This window comes from Conger conger, chromosome 9 (genome assembly GCF_963514075.1).
Source record: "Conger conger chromosome 9, fConCon1.1, whole genome shotgun sequence".
Lineage (NCBI taxonomy): Eukaryota > Metazoa > Chordata > Actinopteri > Anguilliformes > Congridae > Conger > Conger conger.
The window spans coordinates 42450294-42474155 of record NC_083768.1 but is presented as its reverse complement, the minus strand read 5'-3'; the positions used below and the strand labels follow the sequence as shown (position 1 = coordinate 42474155).

At 50.1% G+C, this 23862-nt stretch overlaps 1 protein-coding gene across 3 annotated transcripts; it reads left to right on the top strand.

Annotated features, from left to right (window-relative positions):
- The first annotated feature begins 235 nt into the window (after positions 1-235).
- LOC133136319 (SHC-transforming protein 1-like) lies at positions 236-22537 on the top strand. 3 transcript variants are annotated; one of them, XM_061253682.1, is made up of 14 exons: positions 236-647; positions 727-765; positions 7376-7540; positions 9058-9128; positions 12477-12540; positions 14142-14258; positions 15380-15433; positions 16312-16363; positions 17462-17588; positions 18156-18312; positions 19950-20007; positions 20283-20351; positions 21038-21258; positions 22127-22537. In XM_061253682.1, exons 3-14 carry the CDS (start codon positions 7379-7381, stop codon positions 22253-22255), a joined length of 1281 nt encoding a protein of 426 aa, XP_061109666.1. In that variant the 5' UTR covers positions 236-647; positions 727-765; positions 7376-7378; the 3' UTR covers positions 22256-22537. The 3 variants fall into 3 exon arrangements, with proteins under 3 accessions (XP_061109666.1, XP_061109664.1, XP_061109663.1); XM_061253680.1 differs by having other exon boundaries at positions 236-765; XM_061253679.1 differs by lacking the exons at positions 236-647; positions 727-765 and having other exon boundaries at positions 6651-7540.
- Positions 22538-23862: the final 1325 nt, after the last annotated feature.

Here is a 23862-nt window from a genome sequence, read left to right as displayed (position 1 = left end):
AAGTTAATTTTATTTTCTTCTTGGAAAACACTACCTCTAATTTATCCGTCCTTTTTCCCTCTTGGTGTGTTTTGCTGGCGCCCTTGAGCATTCAAACAGATCCTTTCCAACTCCTTATTGGACTACCCGGATGACGAAACCGGCACGTGACTCATAAATGCACCTCTGCGATTGGCCAAAAAGTCCTTAGAACGATCAGATAGTGCGGAGGGGGGGTGGGACTCTGTCACGTGACTCAAAAACAACTTCTAGTCACCTGAAAGTGAAGTAATGCGTCGGTAGCTAATTAGTGTCACGATTATCTCACTTAAAAAAACGTAACATTGGTTAAGTGCCATTTTGTTTTTTCTTCGATATTGTTATGTTCCTAGCACATGGTCGTCCTGTAAACAAACAACAGTCGGTGTGAAAGTAATTTAAGCACACTACGGTGTCTTTCCATATATCGCAATGCAAGTGTAAAAAGTTTTGACCGCACAGGCCGCCCGAGAAGTAAGTTCTCCAGGTGCAGGGACACAGGGGTGTGTGACGTAATCTTTTCGCGGAAGTAGCTTCCCTTGAGTCGAACGAGGAAGGGACAGAGGAGTAGAAGTTAAGATAAGTTCTGCTCCCCGCCGCCCGCACTACAATAAGCGTCCAAAACTGCGGTGAGAGGTCGATTTTGTCTGAGTTGAGATTGTGGCCGGCCAGCTGACGTTGTCTTACCTGTCATTTCTATAAGTCCAGTTTGAAGAAGTGGAGGAACAGAGGGAAGGACGACAGCTGGTGAGTTATAATGCCAGTCGCCAACTAGTTGGCTGACTGCTATGATGCAGGTCTGCACTTTTGACAGGGTCGCAACCAGAACGTGGGTTAAAGTGGGTTAAAATGTGTTTTGAAAAGCAAAACAAACAGACAAAAAAAAAAGACAGAACCACGCTATTGTGAAACACACCAGTAATATAAAATGTGTTGGCAGAGTGCAGCTGACTCATCTTATCAGAGAACACATTGCCATTGCCAGTCAGCGTTAGCTTTCTTATATTTTGTCTTTGAAATGAAGTGAGGCTAATGGGCAAGTTTTCGACATAACAAATGCTGTTGTTGTGTCTAGTGTATATTATTATTGGCTATTACATGTATGGCCGTATGCAGAAAGTATGTGTGAATGTCTGTGATTAATAATATAACAGTATGTTATCATGGTCGCAAATATTTATTTTTTTGATTGTTTGTTTAATCGCTGCAACCAAAAGAGCAATTTTGCCGTTTCGGGGGCTTATATTGGTGTCGTATCGGCGCAGTCTGCAGTGCACGTGCCTGTGCGCATTCGCACTTTCTGCAGTTTTATCAGACAAAGCCGAATGGACGAAGGATGTCCGATGTTAGAAAGACGGCATTTCGGAGGTCGTGTTAAATGCGTAAGGCTGTCAGCGGCTAGCGATAACGTTTAAGTTAAGGCTAATGTGGCGAGAAAGACTGGACGAAAATAAAAAGAATGTAGACACACCTCCGCATATACAACATGATGTAACTGTATGAACAGGTTTTTTTATTTATATCTTTTTTTTGGGCAATAGTTTGTCCGGGGCCCCCGTGTTTTTTTAAGTGTCCGGCTGGCCCGTTCATGGAGTGGCTTTATCTCTCTAGTCAAGCGCTTTGTGGACAAAATGGTTCATATTTACAGTGTTAACCAAGGATCACCTTTCGTGTTAGGTGTTTACCTTACAGAGTCCAGCTAGGAAATGTCATAAGACCAATGTGTAGTACGCCAACCTCTAGGTTTTGTGTATTTGCCTCCTCCTACCTTATTTCCACATATTAACTGCAAGGGATAGACCTGCCACTCAAACAGTGTAGTAAGACTGCCTTGCTTGGGATTGGGAACAATGGCTTTTAAAGATGGCTGCTTTGTTTCCAGTGAGTGATGATGAGTCAAACCCTGGTGTCTGGTCCCAGGGTTTTTGTAGTGGAGCATGCTGAGACACACTGTTCTTCTCCCTTCTGGGTAATTCCTTGCATTCTGGCCCGTGTTTGTCTCTGCAAGCCCAGGTCTAGGTATGTGGAATGGGAAAATGGCCCAAAATAAATTCTAAGAGGGAGAGAGCTAATCACACTTTTAAGTAATCACACCGGAAGTCGGGGGTGGGGGCTCTTGTGATGTCATTACATAACATAACATTACATGTCATTTGGCTGATGCTTTTATCCAAAGCAACTTACAGTTGATTAGACTAAGCAGGAGACAATCCTCCCCTGGAGCAGTGCAGGGTTAAGGGCCTTGCTCAGGGGCCCAACAGCTGTATGGATCTTATTGTGGCTATACCTGGGATCGAACCACCCACCTTGCGGGTCCCAGTCATGTACCTTACCACTACGCTACAGGACGCCCCAGATGTCAGTACAGGTGCCTGCCTGGTCCCCTCCTGTAATCGCACAACTGCAGGCCTGTGCGTACGATGGGCTTGATTCCGGCCAGTTGCCCCAGCCTGACCCGTCACGGTGCGAGGTCGCAAGTGCGTGATTAGAATGTTTGTAAACACAATATTCTAATCGCTGATGTAACGATCACTACTGGTGACTGAAAGCAATGGCGTTCTAGGGGGGGGGGGGGGGGGGGGGGCATTCCAAACTGTTAAAAGGGTTAATTTTGTGAGCGGGTGTGGTTATGTGCTGTTGTGCCCCTCACGTCAGGACTGTGATGATGCGATTGTGTTGTTGCCATGCCGGAGAGAGAGAGAGAGACAGACAGGAAGGAAGGAAGAGTCTTCCCCTCCCACTGTTTTTCCCTTCCTCTTCCATCTGCCCCTTTCTCTCACTCTCTCACTCTCTCACACTCTCTCACTCTCTCTCTCCCCCTCTCCCCCTCTCTCACACACACACCACACACACACTCTCTCTCTCCCCCTCTCACACACACACACTCTCTCTCTCTCTCTCTCTCTCTCTGTCTCTCTCTCACTTGCTCGCTCTCCCTCTCCCTCTCCCTCTCACACACAAACACACACACTCTCTCGCTCTCGCTCTCAGATTACCAAGTGCTATTAAGGGAGGAGAAGCCACAGGCTCTTTGCACAACCCTCTCTCTCCCTCTCCTCTCTCCTCTCTCTCTCCCCTCGTTCTCTCCCTTCCCCTCCCTGCATCCTGACTCCGCGCGCACCGGGGTGTGTGTGAGGGAGGGACTGTGTATGTGTGTGCCTGCTGCTGTGAGAGTACATTACTGAGTCGTTGGGGGTGGGGGTGGGGGTGGGGTGAAAAGGCAGAACGATTTCTTTTCTTTTTTTAATAAAAACAGTGGAGAGGAGCAAGGGAGAGATGGAACGACAGTCATGACTGTGTAATTTAGAGAGACGGAGGGGGGGGAGGAGAAAGAGGGAGGGAGAGAGCGCACGAGAGAGGGAGGACCAGAGGGAACACGCGGACAGGGAGGGGTCTGGAGGGGCGTGGTGGGGCCAGCCCCTCTTATTAAACCGCCACATCTCCTGCATCTGGGCACACGGGTCTGCTTGTCTGACACATCCACTCCGCAAAGTCCCTTTTTCCACCGCTGGTCTCTCTGAAGGGAACAGCCAGGACCAGCCAGGGATTCTTCTTCTTCTTCTTCTTCTTCTAAATGCACCCATCGGACAGATGGGGAACCGGAGGACTCTGCAGGAAAAATGAAAGGGAGAGATTTATTTGCTCAATTAAAAAATGACAGTTGCATTTTTTTTGTTCTTGGGGAATTTGCGACTCGTCTGACTTTCGAGTGATTTGCTTGCTTCCTTTATTGCCTATCCGGGGACGTGTCATCGGTGTAATCATCGCTGCTGTTTGCTGTGTCTTACTCTCTCTGATCTGTTCTCATTTCCTGCACGCCGGCCCTTTTTTCCATTTACAGAACCTGATATCGTGCTCCAGTAAATCATTTTCCTTGATCAATATTTCATATTTTGCTCGCTCGAGCGGACTCTGGTCCTATTGATCATCTTTGGTTGTCGGCATTGATTGTTCCTACTGTAGTTTCAGATTGAGCAGAAACGTGTGCTGCTGTGTTGATGGACTGGGTTTTAATGGCTTAAGATGTGATATGATTATCCATAACCATGGCTTGTATGAAGGGCTCATAGAGGAACGCTTGTTCTTGCAGTCATCACCTGCGGCAGTTTTCGGTGTCTTAAAGTGGATTTGTTTTTTGGCGTTTGTCCGTTTGAACGCAGGGTAGCCCAAACTGAAATTAGCAGCTGCTCGTTCTCTCTGCTGCTGTCTTCTTGGCTGGGTTCACGGTTGTACGGTATATTAGATTTCTGTTATTACAGGAAAGGCTGAAAGTCTGGATCGTTTCAGAGACCAAAGTGCCCTTCCGGTTGTGTCCGGCTTTGAGCCCTGCGGCCCTCCAATCGCGTTGCGTTATTCCATAGACGGCGTCCGCTGACCGTTTTTCCACTGTCGCCTTCCGCCCGAACGTCAGCGCGAACGGCTCGCTCTCGGGCTCAAATTTGTCATCCTCTCTTGTGTCTGCGTGTGTGTGTGTGTGTGTGTGTGTGGGGTCACGTTGTTCATGCTATTGCTGAAGTTCAGTGGGTTTTATTTTCTTGCAGCGCATGTACTGAGACACATCGGTTGATATTCTGCTGTTCGAGCTCTAGTTAACAACCCAATAATTGTCAGGGGCCGTCAATTGCTTACACTGTGCCATAAGCATTCTGATGATGTGATTAATTGATGATATTTAATTAACAGCAAAGCCACATTTTTGCAGTATTAACCCTTTCGGTGGTCTGTGCACCCAAGACGTATCATTTCGAAGAGTTTTTCTGTTCCAGTTGTGAAGGGCGAACACAGGGTCTGGAGGGCTGTCAGAGTTAATTCTGTGGCTTCTCTCTTTACTGTACATTAATGCGATATCGCTCCTCGATCGACTGGACCAAAGCTTGCCTCTGCTGCCCTGCGCCATGGTTACCGTCGGTCTGCAGTAAAGCGTCGGCCATCGCTGCATTAATAGGGCACCGTGTCATATTTGCAGCTCTCCGCCACGGCTGTGGGCTTTAGCGGCGGCCTTGACTCTCGCTTAACTGCCTTGTTGCGCTAATACCGCTTCACGTGTGCGGACATTGTCCATGTTACCGAACCACATTTAAGAGCGGTGGAAAAGAAGTGTCCTGTAGTTTTGAGGAGCTTCCGGATTTCTTTTCTGTGCTAGAAGCCTGTCACCTTTGCGCCTGGGGACTCGGAGTTGTCTCGTCCAGGGAAATCGCCGGACGCTGAGAGCGGTGGTTGTCACTTCGGCTTTTTTTCTATCGAGGGCGATTATGCCGGCTGGCGTGCAAGTTGTAAAAAAAAATACTAATAATTAGACAAAAGTTTTTCTGTAAATATAGGTTCCTCCATGGTCTGTAAATGTTGACTGTTTAACGAGCCCAATTAACAGTTGCCCTGACTTTTTGCCACGCTCGACACGAGCACTGCGCACTATCCTCCAGTTAAGAGGGCTTAGCCTCACTTGACGAGATTATAATTAGTGCCTTTAAGGGCCGGAAAGCTCTCATTATCCTAATAGTGATTAAGTCGACCATGCAGGGCTGTCGTGTGGTGACCTCATTGGACCCCGGCGTTTCGGAGCTTATCCCCCTGTGGCCTGGGCTTGTGTGGATTGGCAGTGTGCGTCCCTCCGCCATCTGACCGAGCCATACCATTCTGCAAAGACTGTCTCAGGGAAAACGGCTGTGCTTTTCGGTCTTATCTCTGCTTTGCTTGCCTGTCTTTTTTTTTTTAGCTTCTAGGTGTGTGTCTTTGTTTGTGTGTGTGTGTGTGTGTGTGTGTGTGTCTTTATTTGTGTGTGTGTGTGTGTGTGTGTGTGTGTGTGGAGGACAGGGAAAGGGAAGGCTGGGAGGCAAACAAAAGTTGAGGGACTGAGAAAGGAAAACGTGAACGAGTGCGGGGAGGACTTCGAGTGAGGGATCACCTGGGAGAGGAGAGGAGAGGAGAGGAGAATAGAGGGGGAGGTGTGCGAGTAATGGAGGAAGAGAGGGTCTGAAGGGGCGGAGTGAGAACTGGGGTTCTGCAAGAAACCCCCTCCGTCCGTCTGAAAGAGGATACAAGATCATCCCCAGTCCGGGGATAGAAACTTCCTCTGTCCGTCTGAAAGAGGATACAAGATCATCCCCAGTCCGGGGATAGAAACTTCCTCTGTCCGTCTGAAAGAGGATACAAGATCATCCCCAGTGCAGGGATAGAAATCCCCTTCGAGAAAGGACACAAGATCATCCCCAGTCTTATAGTCTATGTTTAATGATGACGCTGTGCTGCTAAGCTAGGCCCTTGGCACAGCAGTGCTGTGTTGTTCTGTGACCTCCCTTATCTCCTCCCCCAGGCTTTCCGCGACATCGATCAGCCAGGGCCTGCGAGTGGACAGCCGCTCTCATTCGCCGGAGCCCCAGGGGTCTCGCAGAAACTTTCTCTGAAGCTTGAGAGGCTGTTTATTGAAGCATGACGGGCTTGCAGGGCCTTGAGACACAACAGAGCCTCTTTCCCTGAAGCTTTTTTTATTGAGACACAGTGGACTTGCTCTTTCTCTGAAGTCGTGCCGGGTGGTTTGTAAAAGTCTGCCGTGAGAGAGAGAGAGAGGGACTACCATTATACAGGGGTGGGGTGGGTGGGGGGCAGCCACTGGGGCCTGTGTCATAGTCCTAACGATGATGATAGCCATGATGATGATGGTGCCATCATTGGAGGTCTCCTGAAGAATCTCTCAGGTTCTCCGCTTGGTGCCGGTCTAGTCAGCACCCAGGGTCCCCCGCGCTGGCTGGCCAATGATGCTGGGTGCACACGTACTCCCAAGGACCGAGGAACACAGGCCAGTCTTCGAGAAGAAAGTTCTGGGCTCTTTTTCTCAGCGGGAGAGAAGGAAAGCGAGTCCATCGACCTCTGGAAGGAAGTAGCGAACTGCAGCTGGAAAAGGGTGGAAGGGACGGACTAATCGTTTTTAGGTGCTGAAAACCGCTCCCCGTTTCCGAAACTCAAAATGGAGCTGGTTCCGAAGACAAAGTACACCCACTTCCGCAGCGAGTCCCTCAGCTCCACGGAAGATACCAACTCCAACCCCTCCCTGCCCAACTCGGCCCCCATCACCCCCCTCACCCCTCCGGGGATGTCCTCCTCGCTGTCCTCTAACTCCCTGACCGCCATCCTGCCCCCCTCCTCCCCCCGGCCGGCCGAGAACAGCCCCACCACCTTCTGCTCCTTCTTCCCCCGCATGGGCGCCCTCCGGCTGGGCGTCTCCGCCACCCTGCTCCCAGGCCTGAAGGCCGGGAGTAGGCCGCAGCTCCCCCCGGAGACCGACGAGCCGCCCGGGGAGCCTGCCCCGGGGGTCACGCCGCCGCTAACCTCCGCCTCTCCCTCTCCCCGCCCCCCGCAGGACATGAACCGGCTGGGCGGGGCCTCGCGCCGGGGCCGGGTGGAGGGCACCCAGTTGGGGGGGGACGAGTGGACTCGCCAGGGGTCCTTCGTCAACAAGCCCACCCGTGGGTGGCTCCACGCCGACAGCGTGCTCAGCGGAACGGGCGTCTCCTACTCCGTCCGGGTACGAGTCCCACACCCGCCGTCCCTTAACCATCCCTCATGCCTTTCAGCTGCAAACTTTCATTTCTTAATTTGTTATTGAACTGACTCTTTCATCGACTTACAGTTGATTGGACTAAGCGGGGGACAGTACCCCCCACCCCCCACACCCCCAGAGCAATGCGGGTTTAAGAGCCTTGCCTTGCTCAAGGGTCCAACAGCTGTATGGATCTTATCGTGGATACACCAGGGCTTGAACCACCAACCTTCCGGGTCCCAGCCATGCAGCTTAGCTACACTAAGCTACACTACACTATGCTCTACAAGCTGTCTTTTACACTTCATGGCATAATATTATCCACCTGCAATGCATACATTCTAGTCAAGATACTTATTTTATTAAGTTCATGTTTAGTGCCACTATTTTATTTGCCTGTAATTCAGGCCTTGTGACATGTGATGACTGTTATACAGTCCTCCTTCAGTTTGTGTAAAAGTGAGTGTAGGCTATGTTTTCCACACCCCAGTGTTTTGGTCATTCAGTCCTCCAGCAGATAGATGGTGATATAGCCACCTAATGAAGATCCTTAAAAAAACATAATTTTGGGTACAGCTCAGTTAGTCATTTAGTTCTTACCACTTGAAATACCAGAGCGCAGGCCTGTTCTCTGATTGGCTGGTTCATCCACATGTTGAAGCAGTAGTTTGTCGGAACTGCATCAAACTCATTGTGATTGGTCTCTCCTAGTGAATCATGGCTCTATCACACCCATTCTCCTTTTTATTTATTCAGCAGGAGTAATCTCAGCTATTGTACTGGACTATGTAAAGGCTGGGAGTCTCAAACTCCAGTCTGGGAGGGCCACAGTCTGTACTAGTTTTTGTGAAATTGGCAGCCATTTTAGGCCTTGGAAACAAGGTGTGCAGACTCTTTAGCCAATCAGTGTCTTAAGTTAATCACTTAAGTGCAGGAACACATCAGAAACCAGCCCTCCAGGATTTGAGTTTGACACTTTTCAGCTGTTACCAGTTCGCGTGTAGTCCCTGTAGTGCTTTCTCTCCTGTATTAAAGGCTTATTTCATGACGTGTCAGTTGCTGAAATAACGTTGGGTTTCCTTCGCAGCTGTAACTGCTCGTCATGTCACATGTATATTATATTATATATTATATTATTATATATTATATTATTGGCATTTGGCAGACGCTCTTATCCAGAGCGACGTACAGTTGATTAGACTAAGCAGGAGACAATCCTCCCCTGGAGCAATGCAGGGTTAAGGGCCTTGCTCAAGGGCCCAACAGCTGTGCGGATGTTAGTGTGGCTACACCGGGATTAGAACCACCGACCTTGTGTCTCCCAGTCATTTACCTTAACCACTACGCTACAGGCTGCCCCCTGTTTGTTGCCTTTGAGGTTGATAGTAAGGAGCTGTGTCTCAGGATGTTTGTTTCGGCACGTGTTAGAATCAAGTTACTTTTTCTTTTGTTATTTAATGTTTTCTTTTGTTCATTAATCTGTCCTTTTTCTTCTTCTTCAGTATATGGGATGCGTGGAGGTCCTGCAGTCCATGAGAGCGCTGGATTTTAACACCAGAACTCAGGTTACTAGGTAACTACATTCCTGAGCTCATACAATTGTGTGGGTGGTGTGTGTGTGTGTGTCTTTGTACGTTTGAATGACAGGTGTGTGTGTTTGTGTGAGTGTGTCTGTGAGTCTGAATGAGAGGGGGAGGTCTGTGTGTGTGTGTATGCTTGAATGAGAAGTGTGTGTGTGTGTCTGAATGAGATGCGCGTCTGAATGAGATGCGCGTGTGTATCTGTCTGAATGAGAGTGGTGTGTGTGTGAGTGTGTGTGTGTGTGTGTCCGTGTATGCTTGAATGAGAGGTGTGTGTGTGTGTCTGTATGTTTGAATGAGACGTGTGTGTGTGTGTGTGTGTGTGTGTGTGTGTGTGTGTGTGTGGGTGTGTGATGAATCACTTGTGAATGAGTCTATCCCCGACAGCTGAATACATAAGGGGAATGATGTTCAGCGGGAGTAACAGTGCCGTTGGCAGCAGTGCAGACTGCCTCCCTGCCATGTTAAGAGTGCTAATGGAGGCCTCATTAATATAATAACAGGCTTATCGTAGTGGGCCTCAGACAGGTCAGTGTGCCAGGCAGGGCCTTTCTGTACATCCTGTCCTAGCTGTAGTCTGTCTGGAGAAACCCAAGCAACAGGCAACCTCCAGAACAGTCATCCAATGGGCAACATTCAGGCGGAATCGTAGCGAGAGCGGTGGAACGGAGCGTGCCGTTTCCCAGGGCGACCGCTGACATCATCAGCGCTCTGATGACTCAGCAATGACTAAAGGCCGGTCACTCTGACGGAGCGAAACAGAGCCACCGTATCTCCAGCTAACTGTAAGACCGTCTCTCAGGCTAACTGTAAGAGCGTCTCTCAGGCTAACTGTAAGACCGTCTCTCCCGCTAACTGTAAGACCGTCTCTCCCGCTAACTGTAAGACCGTCTCTCCCGCTAACTGTAAGACCGTCTCTCCCGCTAACTGTAAGACCGTCTCTCCCGCTAACTGTAAGACCGTCTCTCCCGCTAACTGTAAGAGCGTCTCTCAGGCTAACTGTAAGAGCGTCTCTCAGGCTAACTGTAAGAGCGTCTCTCAGGCTAACTGTAAGAGCGTCTCTCAGGCTAACTGTAAGACTGTCTCTCCCGCTAACTGTAAGACCGTCTCTCAGGCTAACTGTAAGAGCGTCTCTCAGGCTAACTGTAAGACTGTCTCTCAGGCTAACTGTAAGACTGTCTCTCAGGCTAACTGTAAGACTGTCTCTCAGGCTAACTGTAAGACTGTCTCTCAGGCTAACTGTAAGACTGTCTCTCAGGCTAACTGTAAGACTGTCTGCCAGGCTAACTGTAAGACTGTCTCTCAGGCTAACTGTAAGACTGTCTCTCAGGCTAACTGTAAGACTGTCTCTCAGGCTAACTGTAAGACTGTCTGCCAGGCTAACTGTAAGACTGTCTCTCAGGCTAACTGTAAGACTGTCTGCCAGGCTAACTGTAAGACTGTCTCTCAGGCTAACTGTAAGACTGTCTGCCAGGCTAACTGTAAGACTGTCTGCCAGGCTAACTGTAAGACTGTCTGCCAGGCTAACTGTAAGACTGTCTCTCAGGCTAACTGTAAGACTGTCTGCCAGGCTAACTGTAAGACTGTCTCTCAGGCTAACTGTGAGACTGTCTCTCAGGCTAACTGTAAGACTGTCTCTCAGGCTAACTGTGAGACTGTCTCTCAGGCTAACTGTAAGACTGTCTGCCAGGCTAACTGTAAGACTGTCTCTCAGGCTAACTGTGAGACTGTCTCTCAGGCTAACTGTAAGACTGTCTCTCAGACTAACTGTAAGACTGTCTGCCAGGCTAACTGTAAGACTGTCTGCCAGGCTAACTGTAAGACTGTCTGCCAGGCTAACTGTAAGACTGTCTGCCAGGCTAACTGTAAGACTGTCTGCCAGGCTAACTGTAAGACTGTCTCTCAGGCTAACTGTAAGACTGTCTCTCAGGCTAACTGTAAGACTGTCTGCCAGGCTAACTGTAAGAGCGTCTCTCAGGCTAACTGTAAGACTGTCTCTCCCGCTAACTGTAAGACTGTCTGCCAGGCTAACTGTAAGACTGTCTGCCAGGCTAACTGTAAGACTGTCTGCCAGGCTAACTGTAAGAGCATCTCTCAGGCTAACTGTAAGGCCGTCTCTCCCGCTAACTGTAAGACCGTCTCACCTGCTCCAAGATATGATGAGTCATTCAGACCCTTGGTGGGGGATTCATTCGACACCACTCTTCCTCTGGGCTTTCAATGACAAACCTCTGCTGTCCTCAGAGATGCGGACCGGGGCCCGCTGACGTCAACGCCCACCCATGATGCTCTCCTCTGGCCCGTTGTTGCCAGGCGACATTTTTAAGGTCAGCTGATGTACTGGTGCTGACATTGCTGTTCATGTTATAATAGAGGTAGCAAAAAATCTTATGAAAAAGACTTATTTATTTATTTATTTGCATTTCTCATGGTTACATTATTATTATTTTTTAAAATAATGTATAACATGAACAAAAACAATTCCTTAGGGGGTTTTTTTTGCTCAGAAATGAAAGCCCCGCCCTCCTCGCATGAAAATAAAAACCGTTCAGTTCAAGTCCACATAAGTCAATATTAATGCAGTATATTTATACATATAGACAGGAAACCTAATTTTGGTCATTGACAGTTTTTTTATTTTTATCTTGGCTTTACTGTGAGCATATGTCTTGCCGCCCCCCCCTCCCCCTTCCCCCAGTCATCCCATCCCTCCCCACCCCACCCCTCATTTCCTGCTCTCATAAAACGCCCCGCCACATTAGTGGGCAATTATCTCTCTGTGGTTTGTGCAGAAAGGCCAAACAGACAGGGCCTGCTATTTTAGTGCCTGTGCACTTAGAGCACTGGGAGCTGGGAGGGGCCTTTTCCTGTGTCTGCTCTGCAGGGCCACGGGGGCTTGTGATTCGCTACCGGAGTGCGTTACTGCGGCGATGACTGACAGCCCTCAGTCATGTGTGCGCCTGTGGAGAAACTACTTGCTGCAGTTTAGTGTGTGTGTGTGTGTGTGCCTCTGTGCGTGTATGTGTGTGTGTGTGTGTGTGTGTGTGTGTGTGTGTGTGTGTGTGTGTGCCTGTGTACGCGTATGTGTGTGTTTTCGTGTGTGTCTGTGTTTGCTTGCGTGTTTGCGTGTGCTCGTGTGTGTTTGCATTCACTCGTGTCTGTGTGTTTGCATGCGTGTGTGTGCGCATGTATGTGTGTTCGTCACTGTCTGTCCTTTGTGTGTATGTATATGCATATATGCATATATGCGTTTGTTTGTGTGTGTGTGCGCGCGCGCGCGTCTATGTGAGTGTGAGTGTGTAAGTACTTGTTTAACAGCTCTGTTCTGTGCTGTGTTTCAGGGAGGCGATCACTGTGGTTTGTGAGGCTGTCCCTGGTGCCAGAGGGGCCCAGCACAGGAGAAAGGTGCCTCCTCTCATCTGCCCCAACCCAGCATGGGCTGCACCGCCATTAACACAGACATTAACCAAGTCCAAACACACACACACACACACACACACACACACACACACTCCCCCCCCCCCCCCTTCCTGCCTCCTCTCATCTGCCCCAACCCAACATGGGCAACGCCGCCATTGACACAGACATTAACCAAGCCCAGACACACTCCCTCCCCTTCCTGTCTCCTCTCACACGATTTCGTGCTGTTGATACTGTACACAAACACACACCTCTGCCTGAGCAGTATCTAAACGGACCTGTTTGTAGAGCACCTGTGAGTCTCTGCTGTTACCATGGGACCTCCCATGCTAAGCGCTAGCTTTAGCATGACGTTGGGACAGTATGTAGCTGGCCAGCAGTTGGTAATGCTAGATAGCTTAGGTGGCTGCCGTTATTAACTAAGTTCAGTTGTGTTCGCTAACGTTAGCTGGCTAGCCATAATGGCCTGAGAATGTCTTGTGGGCCTCATGTTTCTGACAACTGAAGGCTGGAGAATAAGATTCCAGTCCACTTCTGAGCTCAAATGGACTAGGCTAGCTACCATTAGCTAGCTAATAGGGGTGAGTCCATCAGTCAGAAAAACCTTCTATCCAATGTAGGTTTAAAGTTAGATATTGTTTCCTGATATCACTGCAGTCAGACTACAACAGACCAATGCCTGTGTTGTATTTGACATTGAATTCGTATCTTTGGTGAATGTGCGGTCGTGTGCCTTTGTTGCCGCGGGGAGTCGGTTGGTAGGCCACAAGCCTGGTGGTCTCCGAGGCTGCTTCCCCAAATTGCAGAAGCAGAGAGGTGGCCTCTCCTATCAGCTACGTGGTGGAAGAGGCATACGACTCTGCGGCAATAGATACACAAAGCTAGACCAAGGAAAGAATAAATAAATAAAATCAACAATATTTTTTATGTGTGGTTAAGTTGCAATATTTAGCCATGCTTCTAGGCAGGCTACAGCAGATTCAAACCCAATGGTGCTGTGTTAGCAGTGGCTAGCGTAGGTTTGTTCTATCCCCACGTTTAGCTAAAGCTAGCAACCCAGTAACATTTCCGTACGAGGGCGTGAAGTGGCAGTTTTTGCCATCGGATATTTCGGTTGAGCGTTTTGGCATAATTGTGAGCGTGTCCATTGGAGGCGATGACCTCCGGTGAGTTCTCCATGGGCGGCCCATGCGGAAGGGGCTGGCTGTAAAAACTATCGGGCGCGACCGAACGCTGGGTGATCTTGAGCCGCGTCCGTGTAAAGGCGCGGAAAAGCTGAGCGGGTGACTGCACAAGCGCTTCAGGGGCTAGGGGCAGCTCAGGAGTCACGCCCGCTGGGAGTAACAGGGCTATTCCGGTCCCGGAGAATTTCTTGGGTTTTTTTTTCCTTTTTTTCTTTTTTAAACAACGGTCTGGGGAAAAGACTGTGAACTCGGAGATAAAATGTTTGTTTTCTCTGTCTCTCCCTCTTCCTCTCTTTCCATCCCCCTCTCTCTATCTCTTCCCCCCCTCTTTCTCTCCCTCTGTCTCTTTCCCTCCCTCCTATCTTCCTCTGCCTCGCTCTCTCTCCTCCTCCCTCCCTGTAGGGTTCCTCTCGGTGCCTGTCCATCTTGGGGAAGAGTAATCTGCAGTTTGCAGGCATGGCCATCAGCCTGACCGTGTCCACCAGCAGCCTCAACCTGCTGGCCTCCAGCTGCAAACAGGTGAGCGAGGAGCAGACCTGGCGGCCCATACGCACAGGCCTGCTGACCTGCGTGTGCAGGCCTGGCAACCCGTATTTGCAGACCTGGCTACCTGTACTCGCAGACCTGGCGACCCGTTTGAGCACTTGACTTGGCAGCGACGTGGCTCAGGCAGTAAGGGCAGTCGTCTGGCAGTCGGAGGGTTGCCGGTTCGATCCCCCGACCGGGCTGTGTCGAAGTGTCCCTGAGCAAGACACCTAACCCCCAAATGCTCCTGACGAGCTGGTTGGCGCCTTGCATGGCAGCCAATCGCCGTTGGTGTGTGAGTATGTGTATGAATGGGTGAATGAGAAGCATCAATTTTACAGCGCTTTGGATAAAGGCGCTATATAAATGCCAACCATTTACCATTTCACATGTGCTGACCTGGCAACCCTGCTCAGGTCACTTGAAAGGAGCTCTTTGTCCCACTAAGGGGAACTTGTGGCCACATTCAAAACCACTCTGCCAGTGACTTCCTGTAGTGCGTGGTGTCAGAACGAGGTCGTTTTTGCTGTGCTTTTCCGCTCTCAGACTAGCAAAAGTGCATTTGAAATGGTTGGAAAACACCATAAAACAGGGACACTCAATCTTTCCCAGAAACACTAGAGACTGTTGTGTGTGAAAATCTCAGGAGATCAGCCATTTCTGAGATACTCAAACCACCCTGTCTGGCACCAGCAATCATTCCAAAGTCACTCGGATCACATTTCTTCCCCGTTCTGTTTGGTCTGAACACTAGAGACTGTTGAACCTCTTGCCAATGTCTGCATGCTTAGTTATATGCATTGAGTTACTGCCACATGATTGGTTGATTATACTTACGTGTGCATATTATATCCTGCATGTTTGCAGGCGTGCCTAATAAAGTGGTCGTTGAGCGTATGTTTTGGGATGTCTTTCACAGCAGTGTCGTGTGTCTTTGCTCTCCTCGCGTTACATGGAAGTTGGACATGAGTGCGTGTTAATGTGGGGTTTTGCTGGCCAGCCTCCTTCCCCAATCGCTCGCTGTTATTCTGTTTTTTCCCTCTTGTGCCGCGCCTCTCTCTGTGTCCTCCGGTTCGACCCAGTCATTCCCATAATCCCTCTCTCCTCCGCCACAGATTATCGCCAACCATCACATGCAGTCTATCTCTTTCGCCTCCGGAGGAGACCCTGTGAGTTACACCCTCTGTCTCTCCCCCCCCCCCCCCCCTCTATCTCTCTGGGCTCATTCCAATCCCTTACTTCTCTCCTCTTTTCCTTGCTCCTGACCCAGAAATCGACTGAGGTCCGCCATCTTTAAGGACATTCCAACCCATTAAATGTTCTAGGAGCTAGAAGTAGAAGTTAGGAACTCCCAATCTTTCCCAGTCTTATAAATGATCGACCTGTGGGTTCACCTCTCCTAATCTGCCACATCTGTAACTGACGTGGCTTTGAACCGACATTTAAAGGAGCGAGGATATTCCATTTGCCTAATTCACGTTTTCTTGATTTCCCTGTTTTCACCTCTCCTTCTAGCCTCTTTTTCAAGCCTAATGGGTGGAGCTAGGAGTAGAAAAAATACCAGAAAAAAGAGGAGAGAAATAAGCGATTGGAATGAGCCTCTCTCCACCTCTCTCTATCTCTCTCCCTCACTCTCTCTCTCTCTCTCTCTCTCTCTCTCTCCCTCACTCTCTCTCCCTCTCTCTATCTCTCTCCCTCACTCTCTCCCTCTCTATCTCTCTCCCTCACTCTCTCTCCCCCTCTCTATCTCTCTCCCTCTCTCCCCCTCTCTCTATCTCTCTCTCCCTCTATGTCTAAGCCAGTGTCTCTCGTTCTCTCTGCATCCCTCATTCAATCCTTTCATTCTTTTCACATTGTTTCCCCCCCTTTTCTGTTTATCTTTATTAAATTGTCATTTCACCGCGTGGGTTAACATGACTCCTCTCCTCCCTTCTTGCCTCTTTCCTCTCCCCCCGTCCCTTCCTCCCTCCTCTCTTTTCCTTTCTTCTCAACCTTTCTCTCTCACTTTCCTGATCCCCCCCTCTTCCTCCTTCGGTTTCCATCCCAGGACACGGAGGATTATGTCGCTTACGTGGCCAAAGACCCCGTCAACCAAAGAGGTGAGAACCCATATTTTACCACCGAGTCAGTCTAACACTGAGTTATTTTACCACTGATTCAGTCTAATGGTGAGTTATTTTACCACTGACCTGGACTGAGGACCATGGCCTTGTAGTGAGATTGACCGATCCTGAAATGATCTACCTCCCATAACCTCCTCTTCCCCTTCCTCCCCGCACTCTTCCTCCCCCACACCCTTCGTCTTCCTCCCCCACATTCTTCCTCTCCCTCCCCCACACTCTTCCTCTTCCTCTCCCACACTCCTCCTCTTCCTCCCCACACTCTTCCTCTTCCTCTCCCACACTCTTCCTCTTCCTCTCCCACACTCCTCTTCCTCCCCCACATTCTTCCTCTTCCTCCCCCACTCTTCTTCTTCCTCCCCCACACTCTTCCTCTTCCTCCCACACACTCTTCCTCTTCCTCTCCCACACTCCTCTTCCTCCCCCACATTCTTCCTCTTCTTCCCCCACACTCTTCTTCTTCCTCCCCCACACTCTTCCTCTTCCTCCCACACACTCTTACTCTTCCTCTCCCACACTCCTCTTCCTCCCCCACACTCTTCCTCTCCCACACTCCTCCTCTTCCTCCCCCACACTCTTCCTCTTCCTCTCCAACACTCCTCCTCTTCCTCTCCCGCACTCTTCCTCCCCCACACTCTTCCTCTTCCTCACTCCTCCTCTTCCTCCCCCACACTCTTCCTCCCCCTCCCCCACACTCTTCCTCTTCCTCTCCCACACTCCTCCTCTTCCTCCCCCACATTCTTCCTCTTCCTCCCCCACACTCTTCCTCTTCCACACTCCTCCTCTTCCTCCCCCACATTCTTCCTCTTCCTCCCCCACACTCTTCCTCTCCCACACCCTTCCTCTTCCTCCCCCACACTCTTCCTCTTCCTCTCCCACACTCCTCCTCTTCCTCCCCCACATTCTTCCTCTTCCTCCCCCACATTCTTCCTCTTCCTCCCCCACACTCTTCCTCTTCCTCCCCACACTCTTCCTCTTCCTCTCCCACACTCCTCCTCTTACTTACTCCCCCACATTCTTCATCTTCCTCTCCCACACTCCTCCTCTTCCTCCTCCACACTCCTCCTCCTCGCGCAGCCTGCCATGTGCTGGAGTGTCCTGAGGGCACGGCCCAGGAGGTCATCGGCACCATCGGTCAGGCCTTCGAGCTGCGCTTCAAACAGTACCTCAAGAACCCCCCCAAACTGGTGGCCCCCCACGACCGGTCAGTCCACCCGCCCACGCCGCCAAACTTATAGCTGTGTTCGAAAGCGCATACTTAGCACACTCTGCATTCTGAATTTCAGATTTTAATGTCGTAGGAGTAGTATGCAAGGTATACAGATTTGAACACAGCCTTTTTTTCTTCATCAGCCATCTAATGCGCTCAAATAGGAAGGACTGTTCTTCCACTGTCCCTCTGGCTCAAATTCAGATGTATCTGACAAGCTAAGGACAACCAAAGATATAAAAACATAAAAACACAATGCTGCTCAGCTGGCAGCTGTGATATTACTTCAGTCCACAAGCCTGAGCAATGCACATTAATATACACATCACTATTTTTAGGATAAAGGTTTCTAATACGCTGACTTTCCCTTCTCGCCTGTACTTTCTCTTTATCTCTCTCCCTCTGTCTTTTGCTCTTCCTCCCTCCCTCCCCTTTTCCCTCATCTCACTCTTTCCTGTTTTCCTCTCTCTCTCCCTCCCTCTTTTGCTCTCCCTCTCTCTCTCTCTTCCACTCACCCTCTGTCCTGTCTTACTTCCTCTCTCCCTCTCCCTCGCTGTGCAGGATGGCTCCGTTTGACGGCTCGGCTTGGGAGGAGGAGGAGGAGGAGGATGAAGGTGCCCCTCCCCCGGAGGTGGCGTACTACAACGACTTCCCCGGCAAGCTGCCCCCTCTGGGGGGCCTGGTGGACATGAGGTGCCACCCCACCGGACCGACCCTGGTGAGCGCCCCGCCCGAAACGCACAGCCCTCAGCCCGATACTGGCACCCCTCAGCCGAAAACTCACACCCCTCAGCCAAACGCACAGCCCTCAGCCCGATACTGGCACCCCTCAGCCGAAAACTCACAGCCCTCAGCCAAACGCACACCCCTCAGCCCGATACTGGCACCCCTCAGCCGAAAACTCACAGCCCTCAGCCAAAACACACACCCCTCAGCCAAAACGCACACCCCTCAGCCCGATACTGGCACCCCTCAGCCGAAAACTCACAGCCCTCAGCCAAAACTCACACCCATCAGCCAAAACTCACAGCCCTCAGCCAAAACTCACACCCATCAGCCAAAACTCACAGCCCTCAGCCAAAACTCACACCCATCAGCCTAAACTCACACCCCTCAGCCAAAACTCACACCCATCAGCCTAAACTCACACCCCTCAGCCAAAACTCACACCCATCAGCCTAAACTCACACCCCTCAGCCAAAACGCACACCCCTCAGCCCAAAACACACACCACTCAGCCTGATACTGGCACCCCTCAGCCAAAACTCACACCCCTCAGTCAAAACGCACACCCCTCAGCCCAAAACACACACCCCTCAGCCAAAACGCATACCCCTCAGCCGGATACTGGCACCCCTCAGCCAAAACGCATACCCCTCAGCCAAAACGCACACCCCTCAGCCAAAACGCACACCCCTCAGGAGGAAACTATCAACCCTGCGCTTGAAACGTACCCGTGTCCGTCCCCATCCTCTGCCACCCTGACCCAACTTCAACACACACCTTTATAGCCACAGAGATTTATAGCCTTCATGTGCTCAGAGGTTTGGTTCTTTGCGCTTAGACATTTGGTTCTGTGTGCTTAGAGATTTGGTTCTCTGTACTTTGAGAATTTCTGGGTGCAGACAGACAGCTTCTCAATGAGGCTACATGAAACCCATTTCCCCCATCATTCCTGGTTGCTTCTCCATGCCCACAAGGCCCTGCCTGTTGTTATTTGGACAAGACAAAATTAATTTACCCTTCTGCATATGGGTAAAAGATATGAGATTAAGAACCTAACAAAGGCCAGCGGCCAGCAGTGTAACTTGTTTACCCTGCCGGTCTGGATCCTGCTGAACTCTGGGAGAAAACACATCATAATTACACCTCAGATCCTTTTAGACTCTCACTCTTCCTCTTTCAAACTGAGCATGGGTTGTTGTCGTGGAGGATGACCCAGGGTTAAAGGTTGTTGTCTTTTATTACTCCTTGTACGTGAACATAACCTAATGACCAGAACAGGTTATTCAGCCCAGCAATGCTCGCCTTTTCCTACCACTTGAACTGTACCTACCTAAAATGTCAATAGTATCTAGCACCGTATCAAGCCTGGTCTTGAATACCACCAATGTTTCTGCCTCCACTACATGTCCTGGCTAGCTATTCCACACAGTGACCACTCTCTGTGTAAAAAATAATTCCTAACGTCGGTGCGGAATTTGTCCTTTGCTCATTTTCATTCACGCCCTCTCGCTCTGCTACATGACCCTACATTAGTCCTGTAGAGCTTGTGTAACTTCCTTTAGCTAAATATCTCGGTACGTTGTGCCGTGGCTGTTTGCAGGCGTCTGATCGGTGTGATTGTGTTCGCAGCCTTACGGACAGCCAGGACAGACGGACGTGCACAAGCAGCCGTTGCCACTGGTGACAGGTTGGATTTCCCCTCTTTCACACGCGTACATCCCTCCATCTCTCGGTCTTCCTCTGAATGTGTTTAACTGTGTGACCAGTGCTGATAATCTGCTCCGATACTTTTGATTCGAAAGGACAGACTCAAGGCATTGCAGTTGGCATTATCTCTTTCTCTCTCTCTCTTTCTCTCTCTCTCTCTCTCTCCCTTTCTCAATCTCTCTCTCCCTCTCTCAATCTCTCTCTCTGTCTCGCTCTCCCTCTCCTTCTCCGTCTCTCCCTCTCTCTCATTCTCAGGGAGCAGCCTGGATGACCCTTCCTACGTCAATGTTGAGAAGCCCCGCCCCCCTCTTCTTGCAGCCAATGGTAAGGCTCATGACAAACACTGAGGGCTGCTGTTCTTCTGTGTGGGTGTGTACCTGGTTCCCACGGTCCTTCAGTGATAAAGTGCACGGATTGTCGACAAAAAACAAACAAACTCAAGGACTCAAAGTTCTTGGTCATATTTTATTGCTTTATATTGCTCAATGTCCAGTTTTACTGGCAGGCCGCTGGTGGAACAGGGACTTGAAATGGCTTGTGGGAGGCCTGCATTTGGTTTATTGATAGGAACACTGTGTTCACTCCACCCAAGTGTTCGTTTTTTTCTCTCTCTCTCTCCCCCTTTCTGGCTCTCCTTTCTCCCCCCCTTCCTCCTTCTCCTCCCTCCCTCTCCCCCTTTCCTTCTCTCTCCCCTTCTCTTTCTCTCTCCCCCTCTCTCTCCTCTCTCTCCATCTCCCTCTCTCTCCCCCTCTCCCTCTCTCTCCCCCTCCCCCTCTCTCTCTCTCTCCCTCCCCCTCTCTCCCCCTCTCCCTCTCCCTCCCCCTCCCTCCCCCTTGCTCTCTCTCCCTCCTCTCCCTCCCCCTCGCTCTCTCTCTCCCTCCTCTCCCTCCCCCTCTCTCTCTCTCTCTCCCTCCCTCCTTTCCCTCCCCCTCTCTCCCTCCCCCTCTCTCTCCCTCTCTCTCTCCCTCCCGCCCTCCTCCGCCCCCCTCTCTCTCTCTCTCTCTCTCCAGACTCCTTTGATGAGGGCTCCACAGCGCCCCCTCTGGTCAGGCAGCTGCATCGCGAGCCCTGGTTCCACGGCAGCCTGAGCCGCCGGCAGGCAGAGAGCCTGCTGGGAAGGGACGGGGACTTCCTGGTGCGCGAGTCCGGCACCACCCCGGGACAATACGTCCTCACGGGGCAGCAGGGGGGTCAGCCCAAACACCTGCTGCTGGTGGACCCGGAAGGAGTGGTGAGTGTGGAGTGCCAGCAATGGTGCTGTGGAGGGGTGATGTTTGTTTTTGTTTTTTGACTAAGGCCCACTCTGTAGTTTTGGCCGCTAATATAATGCTAATGGACAAAAGACGATGCTATGATACAAGTGTATAATTATTCTCCTAAAATAACGGTTAAGATGCACATGAAAAGCACTTATCTAAAAACAAGTATCGGACCGACACTACTTCCTTGTTCATCTTCTCACTTCCGCATTTCATTCTTCTTCATTGTTTTTTATATGGAACATTTTGGAGTCCTTGTTCAGTTCATGACAGTGGAAACAAACTCATCACATCAGGCAAGATATCGAAAGAATAGTTTGCCAACATTGTACCAAATAAACGATGCCTAACAACCTCAGATGCACTTGACGTTGCCACAGTAGCCTTATGCAAACTGCAGCAGGCTCAGTATTACACAGTTCAGTGGGCTAAGCAAAGTTGTTGCCCAGGTTACCAAGACGCCAGTGCAACACCTTAAATACTACAAGTACCATGATCCACCGCGGTACTTGGCTGCCATCCACGTAATTCTCATCAAAAATCAACCGAACGTTCTGTGGAAATTACTGAGTGGACCGTTGATATTGTCCGTATTACTTCACTCACTCACTCACTCACTCCTTCTCCTTATTTTACCTCCCTCCCTCCTTCTGCGCTTCATTCTCTCTCCTTCTTTCTCTTCATCCCTTTCATCCAACCTCTTGCTTCTTTCCCCCTTACCCTTTCTCTCCCTCCCTCTCCCTCCCTCTTCCTCCTTTCCCTCTTTTTCTTCCCTTATCTCCGTTTGACCTGACTTGTCCTCCCCCCCCCGTCCCCCCGTCCCCCCCGTTCCCACTCCAGGTCCGGACCAAGCACCACCGGTTCGACAGCGTCAGCCACCTCATCACGTACCACATGGACAACCGGCTGCCCATCGTGTCCGCGGGGAGCGAGGTGTGCCTCCAGCGTCCCGTAGAGCGAGGGGCCTGAGCCCACCCGCAGCCCCCACCGCCCCCACCCCAGGCCCTCCCCGCCCGCCGGTATCCCAGAGTGCCTTGTGAACCAGTGCCCTGTTCCTATTGGCCGCCCCGGGCAGCCTCCGCGGTCGCCGCTCCAGACTCCAGGCAGAAGGACCAGGGGAATTGTGGGAGATTTTGAATGAGTGAAGGACCCTCGGGGCTGACAGAAGGCCGCCGGGCCGGTTTCCCCATGAACGAAGATTGACCGGACACCTCCTCCCTTCCATCTTTAACCGTTTTAGGAGGTGCCGAATATGAGTAATGAAAAGAATGGGGGGGGGGGGGGGGGGACTTGTCTACTGGAGGTTATGGTTGGATGACCGTCGGTGAACCAGGAGCAGCATCTCAACCTTTTGAGGTTGCCTCTTGGACCGAGGTTTTTTTGGACTTTGCCTTGTGGACAGAAACACGACAGACTGACCGTTATACTTACCTGGTCAGCTTGAGGGGCCGGGGTCAGCTCTCAGTCCCCCTGTTTTCAGTACTTATGTAGCAGTCTTCAGTCTTTGTACGGCTTGTATGTGTGGGATGCAATCTTGCCTCTCTTAGGTTGGGTACGTTTTCCAAAGAAATTATCAGGTTGAGAAAGGGAAAAATACATTTGTGGGGAATGAAGGGTCAAGACAGGAAGGGAATGGTGGATGAAAGAGGTTAAAGATCACAAGTATTGCCCTGCTGCCTTACGGGAACTGTAGGCTGCATCTGATTTTTTTGCTGATCTGCCCAAACCCCTGTTGCCATTTCAGAACTACAACTCCAGTGATTCCTGCTGTCTGTCTTGCTTTAGATTTCTCTCTGCATTATAAGAAATGTAGTCCAATCCAATTAAGCCATGGGTTTAAATGTGTGTCTTATCAGCACATACCTGTCAATCTCATGCATTGCACCTTTGTTTCATGCTCATGCATATCTCCGCGCCCTATGCATGCGACAAGCTTAAACGGTTTTCAATTTTTCATTTTTAAAGGTTATAAGGTGTCAGTGTATTTGTGGAATACTTTTCACTTTAAAAAAACCAAAAAAAAAAAAAACCTCGTATATGTTGCCAAAGCTCAATATTCCGTAGTGTTCAAGTTGTTTTTCTCATCAGACACTGAGTGCTCGTCACTGATTGGCCCACGTGCTCAGGTTTGGATAATACATGCTGGCACCTTTTTATTTTGTCTTTTTTGGGTTGGATTTAAACAATGGGTGTACAACTCCGGACCTGGAGGGCCAGTCTGCAAGCTGGCTTTTGTTCCAACTAATTACCTTAGTTTTAGTCTTCAGGCACCTCTATAAACTATGCTGGTTCACTCCTGTACTTGTGCACGTTAAAATCTTTAGCATATACCTGCAGTCTGTGGCTGGTGCTTTTACAAGTGTCAGATCAAGATATGATTGAACTAATAAAACATTAAGAGCTGAAGTGGGCACAAAATCATGAAACGGATCGGCCCTTGTTGTGCACCCCTGATTTAAGCTCACTCCAAAGATCTACCTCAACGCCTTCAAGTGTGTTTTACACATCATGCGTTTAGAAAAACCTTTCAAAAGTAATTAACAAAATGGAATATCTGCAGTTTACAACAGTGGTTA

Coding starts and splice junctions, on each gene's coding strand:
- LOC133136319 (XM_061253679.1), top strand. CDS start 6,983: ATGGAGCTGGTTCCGAAGACAAAGTACACCCACTTCCGCAGCGAGTCC. Junction 17,589..18,155: donor CTGGTGGCCCCCCACGACCG/GTCAGTCCACCC, acceptor CTCGCTGTGCAG/GATGGCTCCGTTTGACGGCT. Junction 20,008..20,282: donor GCCGTTGCCACTGGTGACAG/GTTGGATTTCCC, acceptor TCTCATTCTCAG/GGAGCAGCCTGGATGACCCT.